The 23,665-nt window shown below is 44.5% G+C and overlaps 1 protein-coding gene across 1 annotated transcript in view; it reads right to left on the bottom strand.

The window, feature by feature from the left end:
- GARNL3 (GTPase activating Rap/RanGAP domain like 3) overlaps positions 1-23,665 on the bottom strand; it is a 152,626-nt gene that overhangs the window by 115,070 nt on the left and 13,891 nt on the right. The window contains exons 2-3 of the mRNA XM_058524085.1: positions 21,789-21,986; positions 170-239 (exon numbers count right to left, since the gene is read on the bottom strand). Of these exons, the coding sequence (XP_058380068.1) occupies positions 170-239; positions 21,789-21,986 (268 nt within the window). The remainder of the gene's footprint in view (positions 1-169; positions 240-21,788; positions 21,987-23,665) is intronic.

Raw genomic sequence — 23,665 nt, 5'->3', positions numbered from 1 at the left:
AACACGATCAAATTATTATAGCCTTTCAACAGTCATTTATTCCCATCCAGTCCTTATACTGCACTCACATGGTCTAACAGTAAATATACAACAAAAGATCTGATGAGCTTGGTGATCCTCTCTAAACCTAAATCAATGTACTACCACTGAACAGACAGTGTAAACTTACCAGCTCCACAGATCCATAATGTTTCCTACTGAAATCCCCACGTCTACAGCCTAGGTCTTCCGAGACAGAGCTGGAACAAAAATGCTTCATCAGTATTATACATAGCGATCTGGCCACAAACCTTCTGCAAAAATCGACTACCATTTGCAAAAAAGACTGCTATGGAACAGGCTTGCCCCAGCTCCTCACTGCAGGGGAGCCTCCTTACAACAGACACAGTCCTCAGCAGCCATTGCAGAGCCTGGCTTTCCTGGAGCCCTCAGTAAAAAGAAAAACACCCGAGTCATCCCTGGAAGTATAGGCAATGATTGAATTAAATATTTAGTCATTTGGAATCGATTGAAATTTCCAAGGCTACTGGTGGTTTATAATTTCATTTCTGTATAACCAAAGGGAATATAAACCCTGCAGTCAACTTGAGGCAAGGGACAAAGCTTGCAATTATCTTTCGTTTAAGAGAGCCTCTTTGTCCCAAATAGTCAACATAAAAATAACCGGCATCATTTGATGCTATATAGGAGAAATAAAACTTTAAATAGGAGGAAAAAAAACTTCAAAATCCTGGTAGGCATCCCCCCCCTCTTTAATTTATGACAATATGACAAAGGACCAGGACTAACAGAAAATCTAAAAATCTAACTTCCAAGTATATTTAGTTTTTTACATAGCAGGGCTAATACTACCCCCCCACCAAAAAAAGGCTTAAATCAGATAAGAAAAATCACATGCGTTGTTGAAGAAGAGCAATTAAAACAAGGACAAAATTGTTATCGCGTTTGCATCTTGAAAGCATAGTCACACACTCAAAAGACACATATCTTATCTAGTTAGTACATTTAGGACCCCAAGCAGTATTCATGAAACCACCGGGGATCTGCAAATACAGTTTTAATAAGTTTTGTTCTAATATGTCATGCAAATAACTCTAATAAAACAGAAAATAAAATTACACAGGAATTACGTGTTTAATATATCCAAAATATTTGGGATCTAACATGCAAAGAAAGGTGCATTTAGTACCTTTTCATCCTTCCTTAAAAGGTAGGCTACATTTTCTAAATTACAGCCCTCTTGGCACGTTCAGAAAGAGACTGACTCTGATGTTTAGCATCCACAGAACTGACTCTCTGCCAGGACACTATTTGATAGGCTCCAAGAAAGACAGCATGAGAGAAATGAGATTAGAGAGTCTAATGGTATTCTGCTCCCACCATTTCACAGAAATGGCTGAATTAATCTTATATGAGAAATTTAACCTTTTGTGGTCTTCACTTCCTTAGCTGAAAACTGTGCAACAAATTAATGAATGCAGCTTGGAAGGGTCTCCTAGATATTACCCAGGCTGCCTTCTGCTTCTAGTGACATGATTTTTTACCAAAAAATCTCAGAAAGAGATTTAAAAACTTCCCTCCATGGCCTATTCTGGTCTGTGTTAAATATGTCCTTTATGCCCATTTTCTTAGCCCATTTTGATAACCCTTCTGGAGAATATGCCATTGCCCTACATAACAGTTTCAAGATCCTTCGCCTGAAGGCCTGAGTTACTGAGAGAGAGTGGGCTCCCGGGAGAGGAGTGTCCATGCACTTGGGCACAGAGATTGGGCACAGAGTGGACGCTCAGTGGCCATTGACTGAAAGCTCTATCTGCCCAGATCTCAGCCCACGTCTTCAGTTTCAGCTGGGCCTACTACGCAGTCATCAACATCAGCAGCAGCTTCTAACACAAATGGCCAATAACATGAAAAGAGCAAGGACGCCGGGCACTGGGCTCCTCCCTGTGCTCCCTCAGCACCACCAAGGGGGTTCTAAGACAGTGCCAGCTCCCTACATTTGCCAACAGCCAGAAACACACACAAAAAAGATGACAACCTAGGTCCTGGAGCAACCACCTCCTTAGAAGCCTCACAGAGGGAAAACAACGTCCTATGAAAACAACCAAGAGAAATATAAATAGAACATCTGCTGTCGGTTGCCCTTTTCCCCCTCTAATTACATTTCATCCAATACACCGCAGAGACAGCGCTTGCGAATGGTGGGAGCCAGGCTGAATTATATGGAGTACATTTCTAAGGCTGCAGGAGGCACGCAAGCCAGCCATGTTAAAAGCCCTCCCCACTCCCCTCCTCCCTCCCCAGGCTCTCTGGCCTCTTGGCACCCAGCACAAGAGGTGCAATTGGAGGGGATCACCCAGAGCCCCAAAAGCAGCTTTGTTCTCCTCCAGGTCCCCAGTGTCTGGCCCACCGCCTGGCACAGAGTGGACATGCAGTACATGTGTGTTGCATTAACGAAGGTATTTGCACATCTTTTGGCTCTTACTAGCTACTGCCTGATTGCACCCTTTGTGAGCACCGAGGCAGGCTGCCTGTTGACATCCTCCCTGCTGAGCCACATTATTCCTTCAGTCCAGACAGTCTTGGCCCAAGAGGCAGACATTGCCACGTGCATGCCAAAACCTGTTCTTTTTTCTTCTTAGACTGTCGCTAAGACTACATCTCCTAGCCCTTCTTGCAGTAAGTGTGACCATGTGACTGAGCTCTGGCCAAGAGAATGTGGGCAGAAGTGCTGTGCACGACTTCCAGGCACATCCCATGGGAGGCGCCTGCTCTCCTTCCCCACGGCCAGCTGGATGGAGAGGACCATAAGGACTTGCAGTAGGGAGAGCTTCAAGATGGAAAAAACCTGGGTCTCTGAATGACCAAGTGGAAGGTCACACCTCCAAGAACATCTGTATTACAATACAGTGTGAGCAAGAAGTAAACATTTAGTTGTATTAATCACGTAGACTGTGCATTTACCACATTGCCATGGTGTTACCTGAACTAACGCAGAAGTTGGTATCTTGCAGTGGTGTGCTACCATAGCAACAACCTAAAATATGTGGCACCGGCTTAGTAGGCAGGCAGCAGCCAATGAGGAAATTGATCTCAGAGGCTAGCAAGATGGAGACCTATGTTATACAGCAGCAAAATAGCTGGTAAAACTTGCACCTACGGTAATTTGCACCTGGACCCATGCCTTCTGAGCCTGCAGCTCTAGGGAAAGTGGCTAGACAGATCAGAATGACGCTGTGTGCTGGCTCCTATTGGCTGACCTTAGCACGGTTTTTTACAAGAAAGAGATGAGCCCAGGCAAGAACTGGAGGGGTTTCAAGCCAAGACAGAAGGGAGTAGAGAGAGTCTGGAGACCAAAGGCCTCACAGGCTTGAGAAATCACTCTGTTTCTGCACCCCAAACAATAAGAGTTCTGGCCAACGAAACGTGGGTAGAAATACGGCTACCTCTTCCAGACCTAGTCCATAAAAATTTCTCGTGAATAATCCTTGCTCTCTTTCCTCATCCACCTGCTGAGGTGAGGGCTGTGCAGACCAAGAGGGGTGAAACCACGATAGGAAAGAACCGTGGCCCCTAAATGACCATTTAGAAGATCCCAAGTAGGAATACCCTCACCGGGCTGTGATATAATTAAGAAATAATTTTTATTGTTTTAAGTCACTAAGGTTCAAGGTTTATCTATTACCACAGGCAATTTTATCTTAATTGATATAGCTCTCCAAAGCTAAGAGAAAGTCGTATAAGAATAACTCCCCCAAAAAGCGGTTGTCAGAGGGCTGGCAGGCCAGGATGACTCTATCAGGGCTTGGCAAACTGTGTCCCAATCCAGCCCACTGCCTGTTTTTAAAAACAAAGTTTTACTGGAACACAGCCACGCCCTTTGGTTTCAGACTGTCTGGGGCTGCTTTTGCGTGACAAGGGCAGAGTTGAGAAGATGCAACAGGGACCTGTATGGCCCACGAAGCCTAAACTATTTACTGCCTGGCCCTTCATAGAAGAAGTTTGCCCAGTACCTGCCGTAGAGCCTCGCAAATCCCGTTTTTTGGTTTCAGGTCTACCCAGAAACTGTGATTTGTATGCCAATGCAAATACTCGGTTGCAGTGTTTATCAGACTTCAGAGTCCATCTGAATCCCTGGGGGAGCTTTCTAAAAATGCAGATTCCCTGGCCCTATTCCCAGAGTCTGTGATTCAGCATGTCTGCGATTTTAACAAGCAGCTGGGGTAATTCTGATGCAGGTGGTCCACAGACAATGTTTTGAAAAATATTGCTCATCCAGATGACTCTGGAATCCCTGGAAAACCTGTTAGCCATTCTGCAACACTTTTATAAGGAAGGATAAGGCCTTGATCTAGTTTTCTACGAATGGGAGGAGGTGTGATATAGTCCTTAAGGGCACGAGCTTCTGCCACAGACCTGGGTTCTTAACCTCTCTGGGCATTAGGTCCCTCAGGTATAAAATGTGGTTGATAGCATCACCTACTTAACAGGGTTATAAAGGATAAATTAAAAAGAGCAGATAAACGTTTATTCTGAGCACAATGTCTACCACATGAAAACTACTCAATAAATGTTAGCTGTCATTATTGCTCTTACTATTAGTATGAATTCTTCTCAGGTGGTTAGAGAGAGTCCTGGGAAGAGGTGTTCAGCATAAATGATTACTAACTGTTTAAAGAGTTTTAAATAAGATGCCTCCCCGCCCCCCACCCCGCCCCAGGCAGCAGAAAGGGACCTGGGGCTAAGCAGCAGTCCTCCTAGGACGGGGCTGACATCTCATTGCTAAGTGTTGGCCTAGCAGTGTGACCTCCCCTGGAAAATACTTGGGACCCAAGAGCATGTCACCAGAACAAGGCGGGTACAAAAAAGCACCAGAGAGTTCAAGTTCCTCACATGCGATGTGGTCTCGGCTCTAAATAGAAACTCCTCTGTTTTAGCAAATTGATGCGTGAAGATGCTGGATCACGCTTTGCAATCATGAAGAGAGCTGAGGACTTTCATGTTAAATCTCTAAATATGGCCCAGGATGAGAGCAAAGATTTCCAGCTCCACATAGAGGCTAGAAAAATTGTCATTATATAAGTCAGGTTCCCGGAAAGCAGGACAGCGCCCTCCAAAGAGGCAAAGTTATGGAAACTGAATAAGGAAAAAAAGGAAGCTGAAACTCAATGATACAGGTCCTTACTCAACGGACCCAGAGATTAGTGACTGACCCTAGTGACCGGCTAGACCCCACTCATCAGGCCTCAGTCATTTCCAGCCCTGGTGCAACAGTTAAAGCCAACAGCAAGAACAGGGGCTCTTCCTGGATCAGCAGAGAGAATTTGTGAGAAGCATTGGGCAGTTTTTCAGAAGCCTACCAACAGCAGAGTTCAATGTCAGAGCGCAGGACGATGCCTCGGGCCCCTTGATAAGCAGATAGTAATGGACCGATGGAAGGGATCCCCCTATTTGACGGCAGAGAAGCTAAAAAACGTGCCAGACTACAAATCTAGGTTTGGAGGGAGCCCAGGCCCTCCTAACAACAGCAACTAGAATAGCTTGCTGCACATAAGGGACCAGTTGTCTCTCTTTCTGAAGACAAGTGACACAGAAAAGCAGAGATGAAATTATACATTAATCTATAATGATGAAATGGAAGAATTCTGTCCTCTTTTGGAGAGATTTAAGACACCAGGAAGTAGGAAGTAAGCAGGAAGATTTCTAGAAGTGTAAGGGTCCCAGCAAATCAGGGCCCCTTGATTCCTGCTCCAGACAGCTCCCTGTGCCCCTATCGCATTTCTGGGGTTGCAGTACCATGTGTTCCTCGCACCAGGATCTTAAGTCGACCATCCCTTAGCAACTTCCACCAACCATAAAGTGGTCAGACATGCCTGGATTTGCATTTCAGCTCCACTGTACACTAGCTCTGTGACCTGAGGCAAGTTAGGTACCCTCTCTGAGCCTGTTTCCTCAGCGGTAACATGGTTTTAAAAGAATATCTGTCTCCATGGGAAGATTAAAAGGTATCATAAGGTGTTTAGCACAACACACGACACATAGTGCCACTAAATAAATGCTGGTTATTCTAACTGTCAGAGACCTTACCTGTCTTGGTCGTCACCACAGCCCATGCGTCTTACGAGTGCCTGGTTCATGGCAGGGTGCTCAATAAATACTTGAGGAATAAATGATCATGAATAAATGATAACCTCTCCTCACCTCTGCTCTACTTGAACGCAGGTGGGTTCCTGCCCTCTTCTCCTTTCCCTCCTCCACCCCACCCCCACCTCCCATTAGACAGCCTGACATAGCTTCAGGTCCGTTTGATGTTACCTTCACCATTATTCAGTCACTTTTTTATTCTAATCCTCTTTTCTCTAACATTCTGGAATGCATTCCTCCTATAGTATTTACACATTCACTAAGTTTCTGACAAAGACACGTGCCCCCACAACCTATCTGGTTCTCTACTGTGAATAAAGTCTATGGTAATTCCCTGCAAGGTTCCTTTTAATAATGACCTCTATCAGTGCCTGTGAAATTATCTCTCTAAATAAAAAACAGCAACCATACCAAATGCAGCGAGGATACAGAGCAACTGGACCACTCATACATTGCGGGTGGGAACGTAAAATGGTAGGCTAAGCCTCTTTGGAAACAGTTTGGTAGTGTCTTATAAAATTAAACATCAGTTACCAAATGACCCAGCAATCGTACTCTTGGGTATTTATCCCAGAGAAATGAAAACGTATATTCACAAAAATCTGTACACAAATGTTCAAGGCAGCTTTCTTCACAATAGCCAAAAACTGGAAAAATCCTATAAGTCCTTGAAAGGGTGAATGTTTGAACAAACTGCGGTACACCCATACCATGGAATATCACTCAGCAATGAAAAGGAACAAACTACTGATAGGTGCAACAACTTAGACAAAGCTCCAAGGAATTATGCTGAGTGAAATAAGCCAATCCTAAAGGGTGACATACTGCATGATTCCATTTATATAACATTCTTGAAATGACAAAACTATAGGGAGGTAGGAGTGGTTATAGATGGGTGACATGAGGGATCCTGTGGTGACGGAGCCATTCTGTATCCTGCCTGTGGTGGTGGATAAATGAACCTACACATGGGATAAAATTGCATGTAAAACTGGGGAAATCTAAGACTAGCAGATTGTATTCATCACAGTTTCCTGGCTGTGATCCTGTACCATAGTTATGCAAGATGTTTCCATTGGGGGACCCAGCTAGAGAGTACATGAGATCTGTGCTATTTCTTACAACTACATATGAATCTATGATTCTCTCAAAATAAAAACTGTATCTGAGTCGAAATTCTTTCACTGGTTCAATGAAGAGTTACAGAGCACCTGAGAGGTACCAGGGACCGGGCCAGGTGTTAAACCTGCAATGTGTGGTCTCTGCTCTCACAGCACTCACGGGGCAGTGGGAAGATATAAAGTACACAGGACTTCACGGGAACAAAAATATTGTGCAAGCAAAGCACATCTGTGCAGAGCAAACCTGGGACATCGTAAAAGAGCCTTTTTTTTTACCCCCTTCATAAGCAGCATGTGCAATCTTCAGGTGCGAGTGCCACAGCAGAAGCCTGGGGGATCTGTCATGCTCTTCTCAGCTCAAGACCACCATCCAGGGGCCGGCCCAGTGGTGCAGTGGTTAAGTGCGCATGCTCCGCTTCAGTGGCACGGGGTTCACAGGTTCGGATCCCGGGCGCGCACCGACACACAGCCTGTCAAGCCATGCTGTGGCGGCGTCCCATATAAAGTAGAGGAAGACGGGCATGGATGTTAGCCCAGGGCCAGTCTTCCTCAGAAAAAAAGAGGTGGATTGGCAATGGATGTTAGCTCAGAGCTAATCTTCCTCACAAAAAAAAACAAGACCCACCATCCAGAAATCTGGGAACCGCTACCTACAAAATGATCCCTGCAAAGTGTAATGTCTGCAAATCTGCCCTCTCCCTTCCCCACTCTTCAGTGACCTTGGCTTCTCCTTTCCTACAAGGTCAAGACTGGAGGGCTTCCCAGCTCAGAGTATAATTTGCCCACAGGAGACCTATGCACATCTGACCACAAAGTGTTAAACTTTTTTAAGGAAAAAAAAATCAGCAGACAATGTATGTTGCTGCATACCTCTCTTGATCATCGCAGATTTTACTTCTTTGGGGAAATCTCTCTAAAGTCTGTCTCCCCAGGTTCTCAATGTGTCCCCACTGAGATTCACACAATCTGCCTCCAACGTAACCAGACCCTGAAGGGAGGCACGCTATCTAGAGTGGGTGCTTCTGAAAAGTCCCTAGAACAGCAGCCAGAATCCTAGAGCACAGCCAGGTCATTCTGATCCTTGTTACTCAGTGTGGTCCTCGGACCTGAGCTGGTTAGAAATGCAGACTCTCAGGCCTCACCCCAGACCTAATGAAACAGAATCAGTATTTTAACAAGATCCCCCAAGGATTCATACGCACACTGAAATTTGAGAAGCACTGATTCTAGACCTTGGTTCTCAAATCTAGCTATATATCAGAATCACCTAAATTTTTTCTCTACAGTTATGCACTGCATAATGACATTTTGGTCAATGATGGACTGCACATGCGATAGCGATCCCATAAGATTAGCACCCTTAGCCCAGGTGTGTAGTAGGCTATACCATCTAGGCTTGTGTAAGTACACTCTATGATGTTCGCACAATGACAAAATCGCCTAATGACGCACATCGCAGAACGTATCCCCATCATTAAAGGATGCATGACTGTAACTTGCTTTATTACGAAATATTTCAAGACAGAAAAACAAAGAATAATACAATGAACAGTATAGATAGACTTGAAATCTCTGTGTACCTCTCTGATCCCATTTTCATCTCTCCCTCCCCTGAAACAATCACTAAGTAATTTTGTTGATACTTCCTGCTCATATTTTTATATTTGTACTAACTAAATACTTATTCATAAACAATATACAGTATTATTTGGCATGTTTTAAAATTTTACACAAATAAATACCATACCGTGCATATCTTCCACAACTAACTTCTTTGGGTGAACAATTGGTTCTTGAGATTTGTACATGTCAATACCTTAGCTCTAATTCATTCATTCACACTGCTGTACAGTATCCTGTGCATCAATATCCCACCGTGCCTCCATTCTCCTATTGTTGGACATTTCAGTTGTTTCCAATTTGTAAACAATGCTGTAATGAACATCCTTTTACATCTCTCCTTGAATACAAGCGTAATTGTGTCCCTAGATTACATACTAGTGGAGTAGAATTGCTGGGTCATTTGCGCATCTTTACTTTTTCTATATATTGCCAAATTTGCTTTCCAAAGTGAATATACCAATTTACTCTCCCATTAGCAGTGTATGAGTTTGATTTTCTCTACATCCTAGCCAACACTTGGTAGAGTCAGAAATTGTTTTTTGCCAGTCTGAAGGATATGAAATGGCGTCTCCCTGTTACCCCTGATAACACAAAAGCTTGAACAATTTTTCCTATGCTTATCGGGCATTTGGGCTACCTTTTCTATGATTTGCCTATTCTAAATCCTTTGCCCACTCCCTTTTTGTAGGTTGTTGGTCTTTTTCTAACTGATTGGCAGGAATTATTTGTATATTCTGAATACCAATCCTTGTTTGGTTAACAAATTATAGATGTCTTCTTCCAGACACTGGTTTTTCTTTTTTAACTTTGCTCCTGATATCTTTTATCGTGCAGAAATTTAAAAAGTCTAACATAGACATTTTCAATCTTTTCCTTTATGGTCCTTGTTTTCAGACTTAAGAAATCCTTCACTACCACGATGTCATAAAGATGGTCTCCTATTATTCCCTGCAAAAATTTTAAAGTTCACTTAATATATTTTCACCTAAATATATAAACGCCCAGTTCCTACCCCAAACCTCCTTGATCAAAATCTTCAGGAGTGAGATCTAAGCACCTGTATTTTTAACCAAAATAGATTCCAAAGGTGATTCTGAGAAATGCTGACAGACCATCAACCCCTGGATGCCAATGGAAGGATCTCCTCTACAAAACCCCAGGAAACCCTCTCATCTCCGTCTCCTTCACTGCCTCCTCCTCGCTCTTTTTGTTCTCCAACTTTAAGAGCTCCCTAAGGTCTGTCCTTTGAAGGATTTATCCTCTCTTAGAGCATCAATGTTACTGACAAGTCTCCAGTTTACACCTCTGGGCTTAATTTATGCTCAGTTACCTTTCCCAATTCTCCCTGAACTGCCAGCAGATCACAACGGTTTTTCCAAAACTCATCCAATAACTTGGTTTCTCACTTCTGTCGGTGTGTTATTTTCACAGTCTCCAAAATATGGAATGACCTTCGACTTCTCCCTCTCTTTCAAGCTCTACAATCAATCATCGAATATCATCGTGATCATCTCCCATATTTAGCCAGCCCAGGCCCTCAGTCTCACAGGTCCTCATGTTTGATACCCAGATCCTACAATAGCCTAGTCCATCTTCCTGCCTCCTTATCATAGGATCTTAGGGTGGAAGAGACGTCCAGAGACTTCCAGGTCCAGAGACTTAAAGACCATCTGGCGTCTATCCTGTTCTCTGCGACTGTGTATTCTCTACCAGAAACTTGAAAAAGAGCTACCCAGTCTCTACTCACACACTATTAGTGATAGGAAACACAGTATGCCCCAAAGCCCTCCATTCTTCCTGTTAAACAGTTTTTTTCTGTATTGAGTTGAAATCCATCACACTTTAATTTCCACCAGCTCGCCCTACATCTTCACCCTTTCATTTTTTCTTCACTTCTTTCCCATCACTTACACACCCCCGGCCCCCTAATTGGTCTGGCCCACTCTCTCCCTCCTCAGGACTCTAGTCACACGGCCTTTTTCCCTTTTCCTTCAGCTTGCGGAGCTTCTTCTCATCTTAAGACCTGGAATGTTCTCTCCAAACTCCTTCTTCTTCCTGGCCCACCCCCAACCCCCAGACTAGAAATTACAAAAAGGGTATTGGGTTAACATGTGCCTCTCCCACTAGAACATAAGCTTCACAATGGTAGGTCCCTGTTGGTTTTCTTCAGTGCAACATCCTTAGCACCTAACATAATACCTGGCACAGAGGTAGCTCTTAGTGGGGTTTTGTTGAACGATGAATGAATGAATGAATGAATGAATGAATGAAAGCCAGCCAGCCCTTTGGTGCCATTTAAAACAACTTAAGATCACTTCCACAGGAAAGCCCTTCAAATATCTGAGGAGAGCCACCATGTCCCCTAGGGTTTTCCTTCTTTACAGGGGTCTTGGATTAACAGGGGAGCGTTCTCTACTTCGTAGGAACCTAGAGAAGGGGCAGGGCTCAGCCTGGAGAGACACCCCTCGTGCTCACAATTCCACTGTTGGCTATTGCTGGAAGTGAGCTGCATTATACAGCATATTTGTGAAATTTGTTTTTGAATCAGACATAAAAATACTATAAATGTTGCCATAAAAATACTATAAATGAATCTCAAAAAATTCACTTCAGAGATTAATACAATGCCAGTAATATGCACAAAGAAGATGCTATGAGAGCCATCACAAAGAACAAATTCTGACATCATTCACCAGCCATAGGATGAAGCTTACGTTTCCTGTGTCTAGTGATCAGTGTCTTTCAATAAACAGGTAAAACAATTAAGTGTAACTGACTGACACTGTAACATTAAAAAGTAGATCAGGGCCGGCCCCATGACTTAGCGGTTAAGTGCGCACGCTCCGCTACTGGTGGCCCGGGTTCGGATCCCGGGTGTGCACCAACGCACTGCTTCTCCGGCCATGCTGAGGCCGCGCCCCACATACAGTAACTAGAAGGATGTGCAACTATGACATACAACTATCTACTGGGGCTTTGGGGGAAAAATAAATTAAAAAAAATTAAAAAAAAATGTCTAAAAAAAAAAAAACGTAGATCAGCTGCAAGTGCCAAACTCATCCAACCGTATACTTAAGAGTCTTACAATTTTTTTTTTTTTGTGAAGAAGATCAGCCCTGAGCTAACACCCATGCCAATCTTCCTCTTTTTGCTGAGGAAGACCAGCCCTGAGCTAACAGCTATTGCCAATCCTCCTCCTTTTTTTCCCTTTTTCTCCCCAAAGCCCCAGTAGATAGTTGTATGTCATAGTTGTACATCCTTCTAGTTGCTGTATGTGGGATGCGGCCTCAGCATGGCCAGGGAAGCAGTGCGTCGGTGCACGCCCGGGATCCGAACCTGGGCCGCCAGTAGCAGAGTGTGCGCACCCAACTGCTAAGCCACGGGGCTGGCCCGAGTCTTACATTTTATTGCATGTAAATTATAGCTCAACAAAAAAATTCTAACAAAAAAGTCATATAGAGAAAATATAAAACTCTGAAGCTCAACTTACATAAATTAATATCTATATGCGTAGAGAAATTATATGTGCATAAGCGTTGCCTGATATTTACTTACCCCTGTGTAACCACCATTAACACACCACCTGCCGTTAGGGAAGAAACAGCCCCTTCATGGGCCTCAGTTCCTACAACTGTAAAACTGGGCTTGATTAGTGAATTAATTCAACAAATACGGATAACTATGGTACCATCATCACAGGGCAGTTGGATTTAATGAGAAAATGCATATGAAGTACTTAGCATGGTGTCTAGTTAGAGCACAATAAATATTCGAATAAATAGAGGCTGTGCATCCACACTTCTTATTAGGGGGGAAGATACATGCTATGCTTGAATAACAATGCAAAGAAGAAAAAGTCTCTTTCTGGAAAGCTAGGGACAAGCTAGAATTTGCTGTAATCTAAAATTTTCTTACTTTGGGAACATAGCTGTTGGGGAAGAAAAACCTTTCCTCTACACTCTTATGTTCTGTAACTGAGACTTGCAAATTAAACTGGCAAAAGACAGATTAACAAGAGAAAAGGCATACAAATTTTATTTTTAATTTTACATGTATGGGGGCTCCAAAGAAAAGAAAACCCAAAGATGTGGTTAGACTCAGGGCCTTATATACCATTTTAACAAAGGGAGAAAAATTGTGGAGAAGCGAACAGACAAAAGAAAAGGGATTTTGGGCTTCTAGGGGTGGTGAATCATAGGAAGATAAATATATGAGGGAAACTAATGGTAGAAAAGGGTTATTTAGTAAACTTTGTTTATGCAGACTCATCTTGGGCCTTCTCTGTCTCTGGTGATAAGGGTTGTTCTCCTCTTCTTGGTACAGGAGAAGGGAGGGGACACCTTTACAAAAGGGACCTTTATGACCTGCTTTTAGGCAGATAAGCAGGAGGGTGGAGAATTCTTCCTGTGTCTGCTTTTTCTCAATTGCCTTCAGCTCAAAATAATCCTTATGCTAAAGTGGCATATTTTGGCATGGCAAATTCTGATTCCCTCCACAGCCAATACCAATAGGTGAAAAATTCTTAGTCTCACACATGAAAATAAATACTTGTGGAACTGACATGAATTTTACCTTCAGATAATCTAGAGAGGGAGAAGGCCTAGCCTACTTTTATAAGGATCTCTGTCTTGTATTCTAATTTTCTGGACCAATTTAGATTCACTCCATGCTTATCTGTGCTCAGTTTTCCTCCAGGCACATTCAGACCATGTGGTGGAAGAAGAGCAGCTTATTTTGTGCTTTTAAGGTCAAACCATATTTTTGAAAGATTTTCTGCAATGTTTACTTCACTAAGCTACTCTGACTCTGAGACAGGCTAAGAAAATGAGACTAAGAAACCAAGGGTGTGCCGGCCTCGTGGCTTAGCGGTTGGGTGCGCGCGCTCCACTACTGGAGGCCCGGGTTCGGATCCCGGGTGCTCACTGACACACAGCTTGTCCGGCCATGCTGAGGCCGCGTCCCACATACAGCAACTAGAAGGATGTGCAACTATGACATACAACTATCTACTGGGGCTTTGGGGGAAAAAGGAGGAGGACTGGCAATAGATGTTAGCTCAGGGCAGGTCTTCCTCAGCAAAAAGAGGAGGATTAGCATGGATGTTAGCTCAGGGCTGATCTTCCTCACAAAAAAGAAAAAAAGAAACCAAGGGTGAGGTGAGGGAGAGTGGTGAGGGAGGGGGGAGACGTTCTTTAAAGAAAGCAAAACAATAGATAAACCAAACTTACAGAAATATAGGAGGCAAAGCATTTTAATCAGGAACATTTATTACCACAGGAGATGACAAGAGAACAACCAGCCTACTTCTAAGACCAAAACGGGATTTCTAAAAATGAGTACTCGCTAAGGTGAATTTAGGGCACGGCAGCCTAAACTATTTCCTTTTGCTTCTTAAAAGCACTGATTAAAGAGAGTAATACTATCTAGTCACTATTTATAGCATGTCCTTACAGTGTTCTGTACTGTACTTTGAGATGAGGTGAGCACCAGAAATGGGTTGCCGGCCCTTGAGGACTATAAAATTCAAAAGAACAGAAAACTCCAATAGTCAAAGGAATACATTCTTAGTAAAGGCATAACCTCCTCGAGGAAAAATGATTGCTTTTAGCGGTTATTCCTCTAGAGGATGCTGAGCTCGACAGTAGGTAGGGCACATGCAGCTTCTGTTTCCAGAAAGGGGCCAGGATGTCCTGGCAGGGTGAGACCACAGTCCTCCGGGTTCTTAGATCACACGGAGGGAGCAGCAACACAATCTTTAACTCCACGTCATCCTTGAATGGGGAGATCCACCTGCCTCTCCCTCCATCCAGGCCACCTCCCTCCCTGGGGACCGCACTGCTCCTGCGCCTTCCGATGGTACCTCCACGCTAACAACTCCCCAAACCAAATCTCCAACGTGGATCTTTCTCTCCAACTGCAGACTCAGACTTCCCACTGCCGGACGTAGTTCCATGGACACTCTGGCAGCCCCCGAAACGTCACATGCCCCAGCCCACTCACTGCCACCCCTGAATTCACGTTAGCAGAACTGCCATCTGTTCCCTAGTCACTCAGGGTACAAAGCTCCAGGTCGTCTCCCACGTCTTCTCTCATCCAACATCTAATCAGTCGCCAGGCCCTGTTCCTTCTCCCTGCACAGCGCTGCGTTTGAAAGGTGTATGTTTGTATCTGTGAATTTGTATTTCATTCTTTGAAGGGGTAACACACTCACTTGGTTCACAACTCACTGAGTCTAAAAGGCTGTCCAGGGGAAAGTCTCCCCTCTCCTGTCCCCTCAGCCCCTCATTTCCTCTCCCCACTGGCAATCTCGACTGTTGATTGCGTATCTCCCAGAGGTGTGACATGCATTTACAAAGAAAGAGAAATGCATATTCCCTTTTCTGTTTTTCTTTTACACAAATGGTAGCATACTATACACAATTCTACTCCTTGTTTTTGTTATTTTTTCATTATTATCATTATTTTATTTTTGTTATTTAATATATCTTGGCGATCTTTCCAAATCAGTACCAAAACAGCTCCTGGATTCTTTGTTATGGCCACACAGTATTCCACTGAGTAGATGTACCATATTTTATTGAACCAATTCCCTAGGTAAATGGTTTTCAATCTTTTGCCAGTGCTAATAAACTGCAATGCAGAGCCTTGTCTACGCCACTTTGCTCCTGAGGACGTGTGTAGAATTCCACAAGGTCTTCCAGTCCCTCGCCCCTTCTCTCCTTTCTATTTCTCCCTTCTCTGCTTTAGCTCACACCTTCATTGTTGCAGAAGCCTCCTAGCTGGCATCTCTGCTCGATTACCCCTAACTTACACCCAACAATATTTAGTGAGCATGTTCTACGTGCCAGATACTCTCCTGGACAGGGAAGAACAAGAGGATAAAAACAAGCAAAACCAAACTAAACCCCTCCTAACCAGACCCACACAAATCCTCGCCTGCCTCACAATTGTTGGAGCTTTGGGAGTTTATCAATAAAGCAAACCACTCCCTTCTCTGCATTTGGAATTGGTTGAGAATTAGTGACAAGAGTCAGGCAAATGGAAATCAAAATATCAATTTCGTCACTGTCAGAGTTTCACGGGTAAACATGGTTCCCAATGGGCTTCCAGCCAAATGGGCTTCCTGCTACTTCCCCCCAAGTTTAGACCTTGGAACAGCCCACTTGTGGGAGATTCTGGCCTGGAGAGAGGCAGACATGTGCCTGGATGGTTCCGAGGGGAACTGCTGTCATGATTCTCTGGCTCCAACAGAGGAGACAGAGCAGATGGGCCTCCACAACTGTCTCTAGAAGATGCAGGTGTGTTTTTCCTGATGGAAACAGCAGAAGAGAGAATACACAAGTTCTGTGAACGACCAGATCCCAAAAGCAAGAGAGGAAAGGAGGAAGCAGACAAATTGTCCAACCTCTTTCCTCCGTGGAGTGGAGCAGAAGTTTCTTCATGGAAACACAAGCACAGGGGGATAGAATTTCCCCTAACAGTGAACCAAAAACTTGCTTTCCAGCACTGTGTTTTCAAATAAAGTGGCCCTTCACTCAGAAGCAAACTAAGTCTTTTGAGGCTTTTGGAAGCTAAAAATTAAATTAAATTAAAAATGTCTAAATACAAAATTGCCTAATATTTGTATAATGCCTTGATGACAAAGTCTTCCAAATACATGGCAATTTTCCTCAAAAGATCAAAAAGTAAACCACTGCTAATTCAGCCTAGTGAGAGAAATTAAGTCTGAATTATACTTTTTAAGAAATCCAACTTTTTGGTACTATGTATATTATAATTAATCACAGCAAGGATTCATAATGAAAAAGAATTAGCAGATTATTCAGAGGGGATTAAAAACTTTTCAAACTTTCTTCCTTTCCCTCCTGGCTGACATCCTTTTAAGGCAGAATGGCTCTGAATAACCATCTTTCTAATAGCTTTCCTTTGTTTTTTCCTAATGTATTGAGCTAAAATATCTCCATGAAGAAATTTTACCTCAGTCAGGGTTTGTAATACCCCTGAAACAAAGTTAGGAATTAGGAGAAGTAGAGGCCAGTGCAGTGGCATAGTTAAGTTTGCATGCTCTGCTTCAGTGGCCCAGGAGTTCGCAGGTTCGAATCCCGGGCACGGACCGACACACTGCTCATCCAGTCGGGCTGTGGCAGTATCCCACATACAAAACAGAGGAAGATGGGCACAGATGTTAGCTCAGAGCCAATCTTCCTTAGCAAAAAGAGGAAGCTTGGCAACAGATGTTAGCTCAGGGCCAATCTTTCTCACAAAAAAAAAAAAAAGAAGAAGAAGAATTAGGAGCAGTGAAGAACACAGAGAGACTGGCCATCTGCCTTCTGTCCTCCCTTCCCAACTGAAATTGCATCTCAAAGGTGCTCCATGGCTTCCAATCATCAAATTCAATTGTCAGATTTTATTTTTGACCTTCAAACTTTCTGTTAAATTCAACTCCTTAAGCCAGATCCCTGGCTCCCACCACTAGAGATTCTAATTAAATAGGTTCCATGATCTATATTTTTGAAAAAACCTCCTAAGTTACTTTGTCATCAGTCATAGAGCACTCCTCTTCTTCTTCAAACTCCTCCACTGGCTTCCATGACCCATTAGAATTCTGTTCTCCTACCTCCTGACCACTCCTTTTCTTCTCCAAGGCTGCTCTGCTCACCAGGACAAGCAGGAACTATCCTTCTGCCCCTGGTAACAGACACTGCCCCACAGAACCAGGGATGGATATGTGACCCAGACTGGGCAACTAGAGTCCATCCCCAGGGTTCTTCTAACTGATGGGGAAGATTTTTCCTCTCAAGTTGCACAGCTGTAAGAATATACCCCCTGCTGCCTGAGATCACACTGCCTGCTACATGGTGGAAACTCATGGATAGTAGCAGACCATGAGGCCAACAGGCAGATAGAAGCAGGGCTAAGAGATGGGAGGTTGTGGGAGTAAGAGAAAAATGGACTGACTTGACAGCATTTGAGTACTTGGATCTAGCCATCCCTGAAGCCAGATCTGTCCCTTTCCTTAGCTCGGTTACATGAACCTACACATTCTCCTTTTTGGCCTAAACTATTTGAGTTGGGTTTCTGCCACTTACAACCAACAAGCCCCTCCCTAGTCCATTTCTTCATTGGTTTCCTGGCCTCCTCACTGTACACAGCTGTGAAATTAACTTTTTAAAATCAGAGCTCAAACCATCACTCGCTTGTCTCAAAAACCATTCAGAGCCTCCTCACGTCCCAGGGATTAAGTACAACATATTTCACAATACGTCCCCCAATTTGACTTTCCAGATTTCCTACTACTTCACCACACAAGAGGCATACCAGGGTATGGCCATCTAGAATACCCTCCTCCCCCATCTCTGCCTACTAAAATCTACTCAAGAAAAAGAAAAGAAGGAAGAAAGGTCCTACTCCTTTTTCAAGGTCCATTTCACACTACTCTCTCTAAGAAGACATTCCTAAGTACCTCCTGCCCCCAAAGATGTAATTGTACTGCTCTTCAGCCCTGATGGCATTTATCTAATGATCTTCGTATTATTCTATCTTGGATTTCGTGCTGTCTCATCTCAGAGCCCTCTTATTAACGGCAAGACCAACCACTCAGTTGCAAGAGTCAAACTCTGAAGGTCACTTCCTCACCCCACCACCCATACATTCACCAGGTCCACTCCAATCTTCCTCTTAAATATTTCTTAACTCAATTCCTGCCACTCATCAGAATACTTAATATCTCCTACTTGGCCACTCTAATAGGTCTCCCTGCCATCAGTCTTATCCTACTGCAATCTATTGCCCAATAAGCAATCTGATCACGCTGTGCCCCCATGTAGAGAGTCAAGACCAAACTTCTTAGCAGGATAGTTAAGGCCTCCCACTCCCCAACGACTTGGCTCTGTCTACCATCCCAAGCTCACTGCCCACCACTCCCCAAGGAGCACCAGCTGAACCAGACCGTTCACAGTTCCCTTAACACCCAGAGTACTTTAATGCTCGTCTTTGCACATATGGTCCCCTCAGTCTGGGAAGGCCTCCCCCCCGCCCCCCACCTCTGCCTGGTAAGTTCTCATCCTTCAAGTATTCCCTCCACTGAGAAATCTTCTTGGACTGCCCTAGGTGACAGCACTTTCATAAGCCCCCACTTAATCTGTAAGGAGATGCTTTCTTTGCACCCCCAGTGCCTACACAAGGCCCAGCACAGCACTCAGGTGCTCAGTAAATTGGTTAGTAGATATCAGAAGCCTTTTCTGGCAGCGAATAGATCTTTGTATTACCATGGTAGCTAGTACAAGGCCCAGCGCTGTGCTTGGTCAACTTTATTGGTGTCCAGTAGGGTACTGTTATATTCTTCACTCGAGGGTACCAATCCGCCCTGTGGCCCCGGACATCCCATCAACACTTCGCTCCTGACTGCACGCCCGAGCACACCGAGGTTAGGAGATGGGCACTGGGGCTAGACAGACCTAGGTTCAAATGCCTACTCCATCACTTACAAGCTGTGTGTCCTGGACAAGTCTCTTAACCCTTCTGGACCTCAGCTTCCTTATCTGTAAAATGGAGCCAACAGTAGCTACCTCATGGGGTTTTTTGTGAAGACTAAATGAGAAATGAATTTAGGATATTTGCGCAAGTGCCTGGTAATCAATAAACATTTGTTGAATGGATGAGTTAATGAATGAGCGGCCCACGGAATGGCAGCGGTTCTTAAGACGCATCTTTCTTGCCCGTTTTCTACAGAACCTAACGTCTTGCTCCCGGCAGACTCAGTTCCAAGTCCGGCCCCTGACGCCCCCCAGTCTGGGGTGCAGCCCTTGGTGCGACCCCGCCCGCCACATTCTCACAGAGCATAGCTAAGCCCCGCGGCCGCCAATCACCAGGGCCGGGTCCTACTCTTGACAGAATTTTTCACCAATAAGACTCGGAAGGCACCACCTCGGGCTGCTTCCCTGCGTCTCATAGGCTGAACCGCAGTCCTGCCCGCCCCTTTGATCGCGTCATCCGCGCGGTGCACTGTAGGGCTTGTAGTCTAGAAAAGAGGCGGCGCTGAGCCGGACCACTGTGAGGTCTGGAACTTCGGCCTGACGCTCCGGAGGAAGGAGGAGCGGTCCTTCTTCCCACCCCACCATTGGAGATGAAGTCCTGGCTTCCCTGTCCTCCCTTGGAGCGCCCCTGGCTGGTTACCAGCGGCCTCCAAGAAACAGGAGCATCTCGCTCAGATAATTCGGTATTCACTGAAATTTTAGATTTCAGTTTCAGATCAAGGAGACATTCACTTCTCATATTCTCATAAATGGCCCCTTAGGACTATTTATGGAAGGTATGGTGGTAGCTCCGAAAAGCCAACGGTGACTCCAGGCTTCCCCTAGTTTCCCTGAAGAAGCCACTACAGAACGAGCAATCATGAATTTATCTACGTGAACCTTGTATGTTTTAAACTGCGTTCTCTCTTAAGATCATGAAAGCTACCAGTGGCTCCCCATTGCCTCAGATATAAAGTTCCTACCCCTTAGCTAGGCATGTAAGGTGCTTTATAACTATTTTGTATTTATTTATGGTGTGGTTACGTTGTTAAAAGCAGTGTTTCTCAACCCTGGCTGCACATGAGAATCACCTGGGGAGCTTTATAAACTACTGGTATGTGGGTCCCACCCTAGACTTCAGAACCTTGGGGGGATGGTGCAGGCTTCCATATGTTTTTAAAGCTCCTGGGGTGATTCTCATGTGCAGCCAGGGTTGAGAACCATCGTTTAACACCTATCCAGATTGCTGGAACATACTTTCATGGATCCAAGCCTTTGCTCTGCAGTTTCCTCTATTTAAAGTGGCCTTCTTCCCCTTCTCCTGCCTAAACTCAACTGTTACCCTTTTCCTCCCTGTCCCGGCAGATTACTTACTCCCATAGCACTTTATACATGCTTTTTTCCAGCGGCACTGGAGTTATCTGGTTACTTGTCTGCCTGCCTGGAAAGGCTGTGTTCTTCGAGTGCAAGCTCCCTGAAGAGCCCTCTTGCACCCACTCCAGAGCCACTGAATCAGAATCTCTGGGATGGGCCTCAGGCATAAGTTGTTTCTTAAGCCCCACAGGTGATTCTGGTCCATGCCCTTGGCTAGGAATTAGCTTCACAAAAGCACTAGGTACAGTAAGCATCGATAAATATTTGTTGCATTGAATTGATGAAGCATCTCGTTTGTTTTGAAGTCAATCATATTGTTGCACCTAGTTGCCTCTGGAGAGCTAAGCACTCTTGTCTTGTAGTATCTTCTTCATTCATTTACTTATTCATTAATTCAACAAATATTGTACACCATAACAAAGCCCTGGGGATTCAGGATAAACTGGAAAACATAGTTACTACCCTATGGGACTTAGAATCTATTAATATATTAGTTATAGTATAGTTATTATTATCACTTCTTCGGAATAATATTGGGTTTTTTTCTCTTCTAGATACTATCTGATATTAAAGGGTAAGTAGATGTCTTATTCTCTTCTATCCCAGGTATGTTCCTGGCACATAGAAGGCATTCTGTAAATGTTTATTGAATCAAGGCAACACATTTCAGAGCATTTATCACAATTTGTTAGTATTTATTTGTGTGATTATTTGATTCATGGCTATCTGTCCCATGAGCTGTAGATTCTCTGAAGACAGGACCTGAATCTACTTTGCTTACCATGCCTGCCACAGGGCCTGGCCAGAGTAGGTGCTCAGTGAATACTGCTAAGTAAATAAATAAATACATGAATAAGACTTTATTAACAACAGAAATGAAATCTCCCAACCAAATATCCACTCCCTTCTCCCTCCCTATTCTCCCCCCAAAGGTAATTTTCTTCCTGAGCATTAGGGATTCCAAGTTAGAGTAAGCACAAGCCCAAACAGGGTGCTGCTTTTACTTACTTACAGGTTGACCTGGGACTCTACTTCAGGGTCTTGTGTTGGCCACGTCTGAAGGGGCTGGATGCCAAAGGAGAGAGATGACTTTGCTTTCCACAGAAGGGTCTGTGCCATCTGACTCCCACAAGACCCCTTCGTCAGCGGATCCATCAGTGGGCCTGGAGGCTGAAGTGCTGTACTGAGGCAGAAGGAGTTGGGAAAGGCACTGAGAACAGAGAAGAAGGACGGCAGGCCAATCACTGGCCTATTCCGGCACTCTGCCCAGAGGCCAGCCCCGTTAGTAAGTTAGGAGGGCGAAGCCAAGGCACTCCCGAGACCCAAGGGCCCCTGCGAGGCTGCACCACGCCCTTACTGCACGAAGTGTTGCCCGTGCATGCTCCAGGAGAGGAAGGCGTCGTGCCCCTGGAACTGTCCAAATCCCGTCACATCCCTCAGCAGTGAGTGAAGACACCCACACTGTCAAGTCAGTGGGATCTAAGGCAGAGGGAGGGCAGTGAGCATTTAAACCATCACAAGCTTATTCAGAAAAAGGCAACATTCATTCAGTAAGGACAAGCTATGTCTAGAGTGCTGGTAGAAAATAACTAGTGGTGGGACCTCATGGCCCTCACTGTGTTAGTCCAGGAGGGCTTGGTTTATCTCCTAATGTCCAATTAAAATATCTAAGAAAAGCCATAGAAAGGGCCTATTGTAGACAGAAAGGACCAAACCCACATTTCCAGAGTCTGTAATGGCATAGAGTAAATAAGCAGTAAACGCTTGCTGAATTAATACATGGATTGTTCATGAGAATAAGTTGAGAAATGCACTCCTAAACCTGCCTGCTCCTTTCTCTGATGACACAATGAGGAAGGTGGGAATGGTGGCTCTGGGATGAAGGAGCTGCTCTGTTAGGCATCCCTGCTCCTTCTGATCGGAATTATTTTCTGAGCCAATTAGCCGTATTCTTCACTCACCTCTACCTCAAATGACAGACAAATGAGCAAACAAAACCCAATGACTTGGAAATGGAAAAATAAAAAGCAATCTTAGATAATCTTTTGGTCAAAAGGGACTCTTTGTAATGTCTTCTTAATAAAGAGTGTGACAAGGCAAAAGACAAAAGGCCTGGCGCTTCGGGGCAGTATCGTTAACCGCCATCCCGCTGCAGGGGTGGACGCCGAGAGAAGCGACTCCATCCAGGCTGGGGTCTGGAACCAGACAGACACGGCCCTCTCCCAAGCTGCTGCAGCAGGACCAGTCAGGCTGCAGGCATGTTAAAAAAAAAAACAAGGTCACTCTTGCCAGGTCCTCCTGGCATTCGCCTATATAAGTGATGACCCCGCTCCCCTCGTCACCTTTCCTGGGCCTGAGAAGCCGCATGCTGCATACCTGGCCCAGACTTCCAGGTAATCTTACCCAAGGCTGGCTTCAGGCCACTTATCTGGGCAGCAACCAGACAGACATGAAAGGCTCAACCTTCCACATACGGCACATGACAGGGAGCCGAGGTTCCAGTATGTTATCAGCTGTTCTTCACTCAGTGGAACCCGGTGTCACTAGGGTTTCTGGCTGCCTTAGCAATAAACAAACAAGTAAACAACAAAGCAGGGCTTCTGGATGAGAAACATATTTCCTTCGGAACCCCTGAGATGTTTTTTAAATGATGAAAATAATACTCGTCTACAAAAGATTTATTAAGACAGTGCTCCTTTCTTAATCGTGCAAGTAAAAAAAAAAAAACGTTCTCCTAAAAGAAATCAGTACGAGAGTAGAGAAAGCAGGACAGGGAAGTGAGGTTTCATTTTCAGGCAAAGTCCTGGGAAAGGACAGCTTCAACCTGAGTGAAGCCAGGCTGTGCAATGTGGTGGCAGCTCGCCGTATGTGACGACTGAGCAACTGAAA

This window comes from Diceros bicornis, chromosome 28 (assembly GCF_020826845.1).
Source record: "Diceros bicornis minor isolate mBicDic1 chromosome 28, mDicBic1.mat.cur, whole genome shotgun sequence".
Lineage (NCBI taxonomy): Eukaryota > Metazoa > Chordata > Mammalia > Perissodactyla > Rhinocerotidae > Diceros > Diceros bicornis.
Note: the sequence above shows the minus strand (reverse complement) of the source record. Positions and strands in the feature narration are given on the sequence as shown.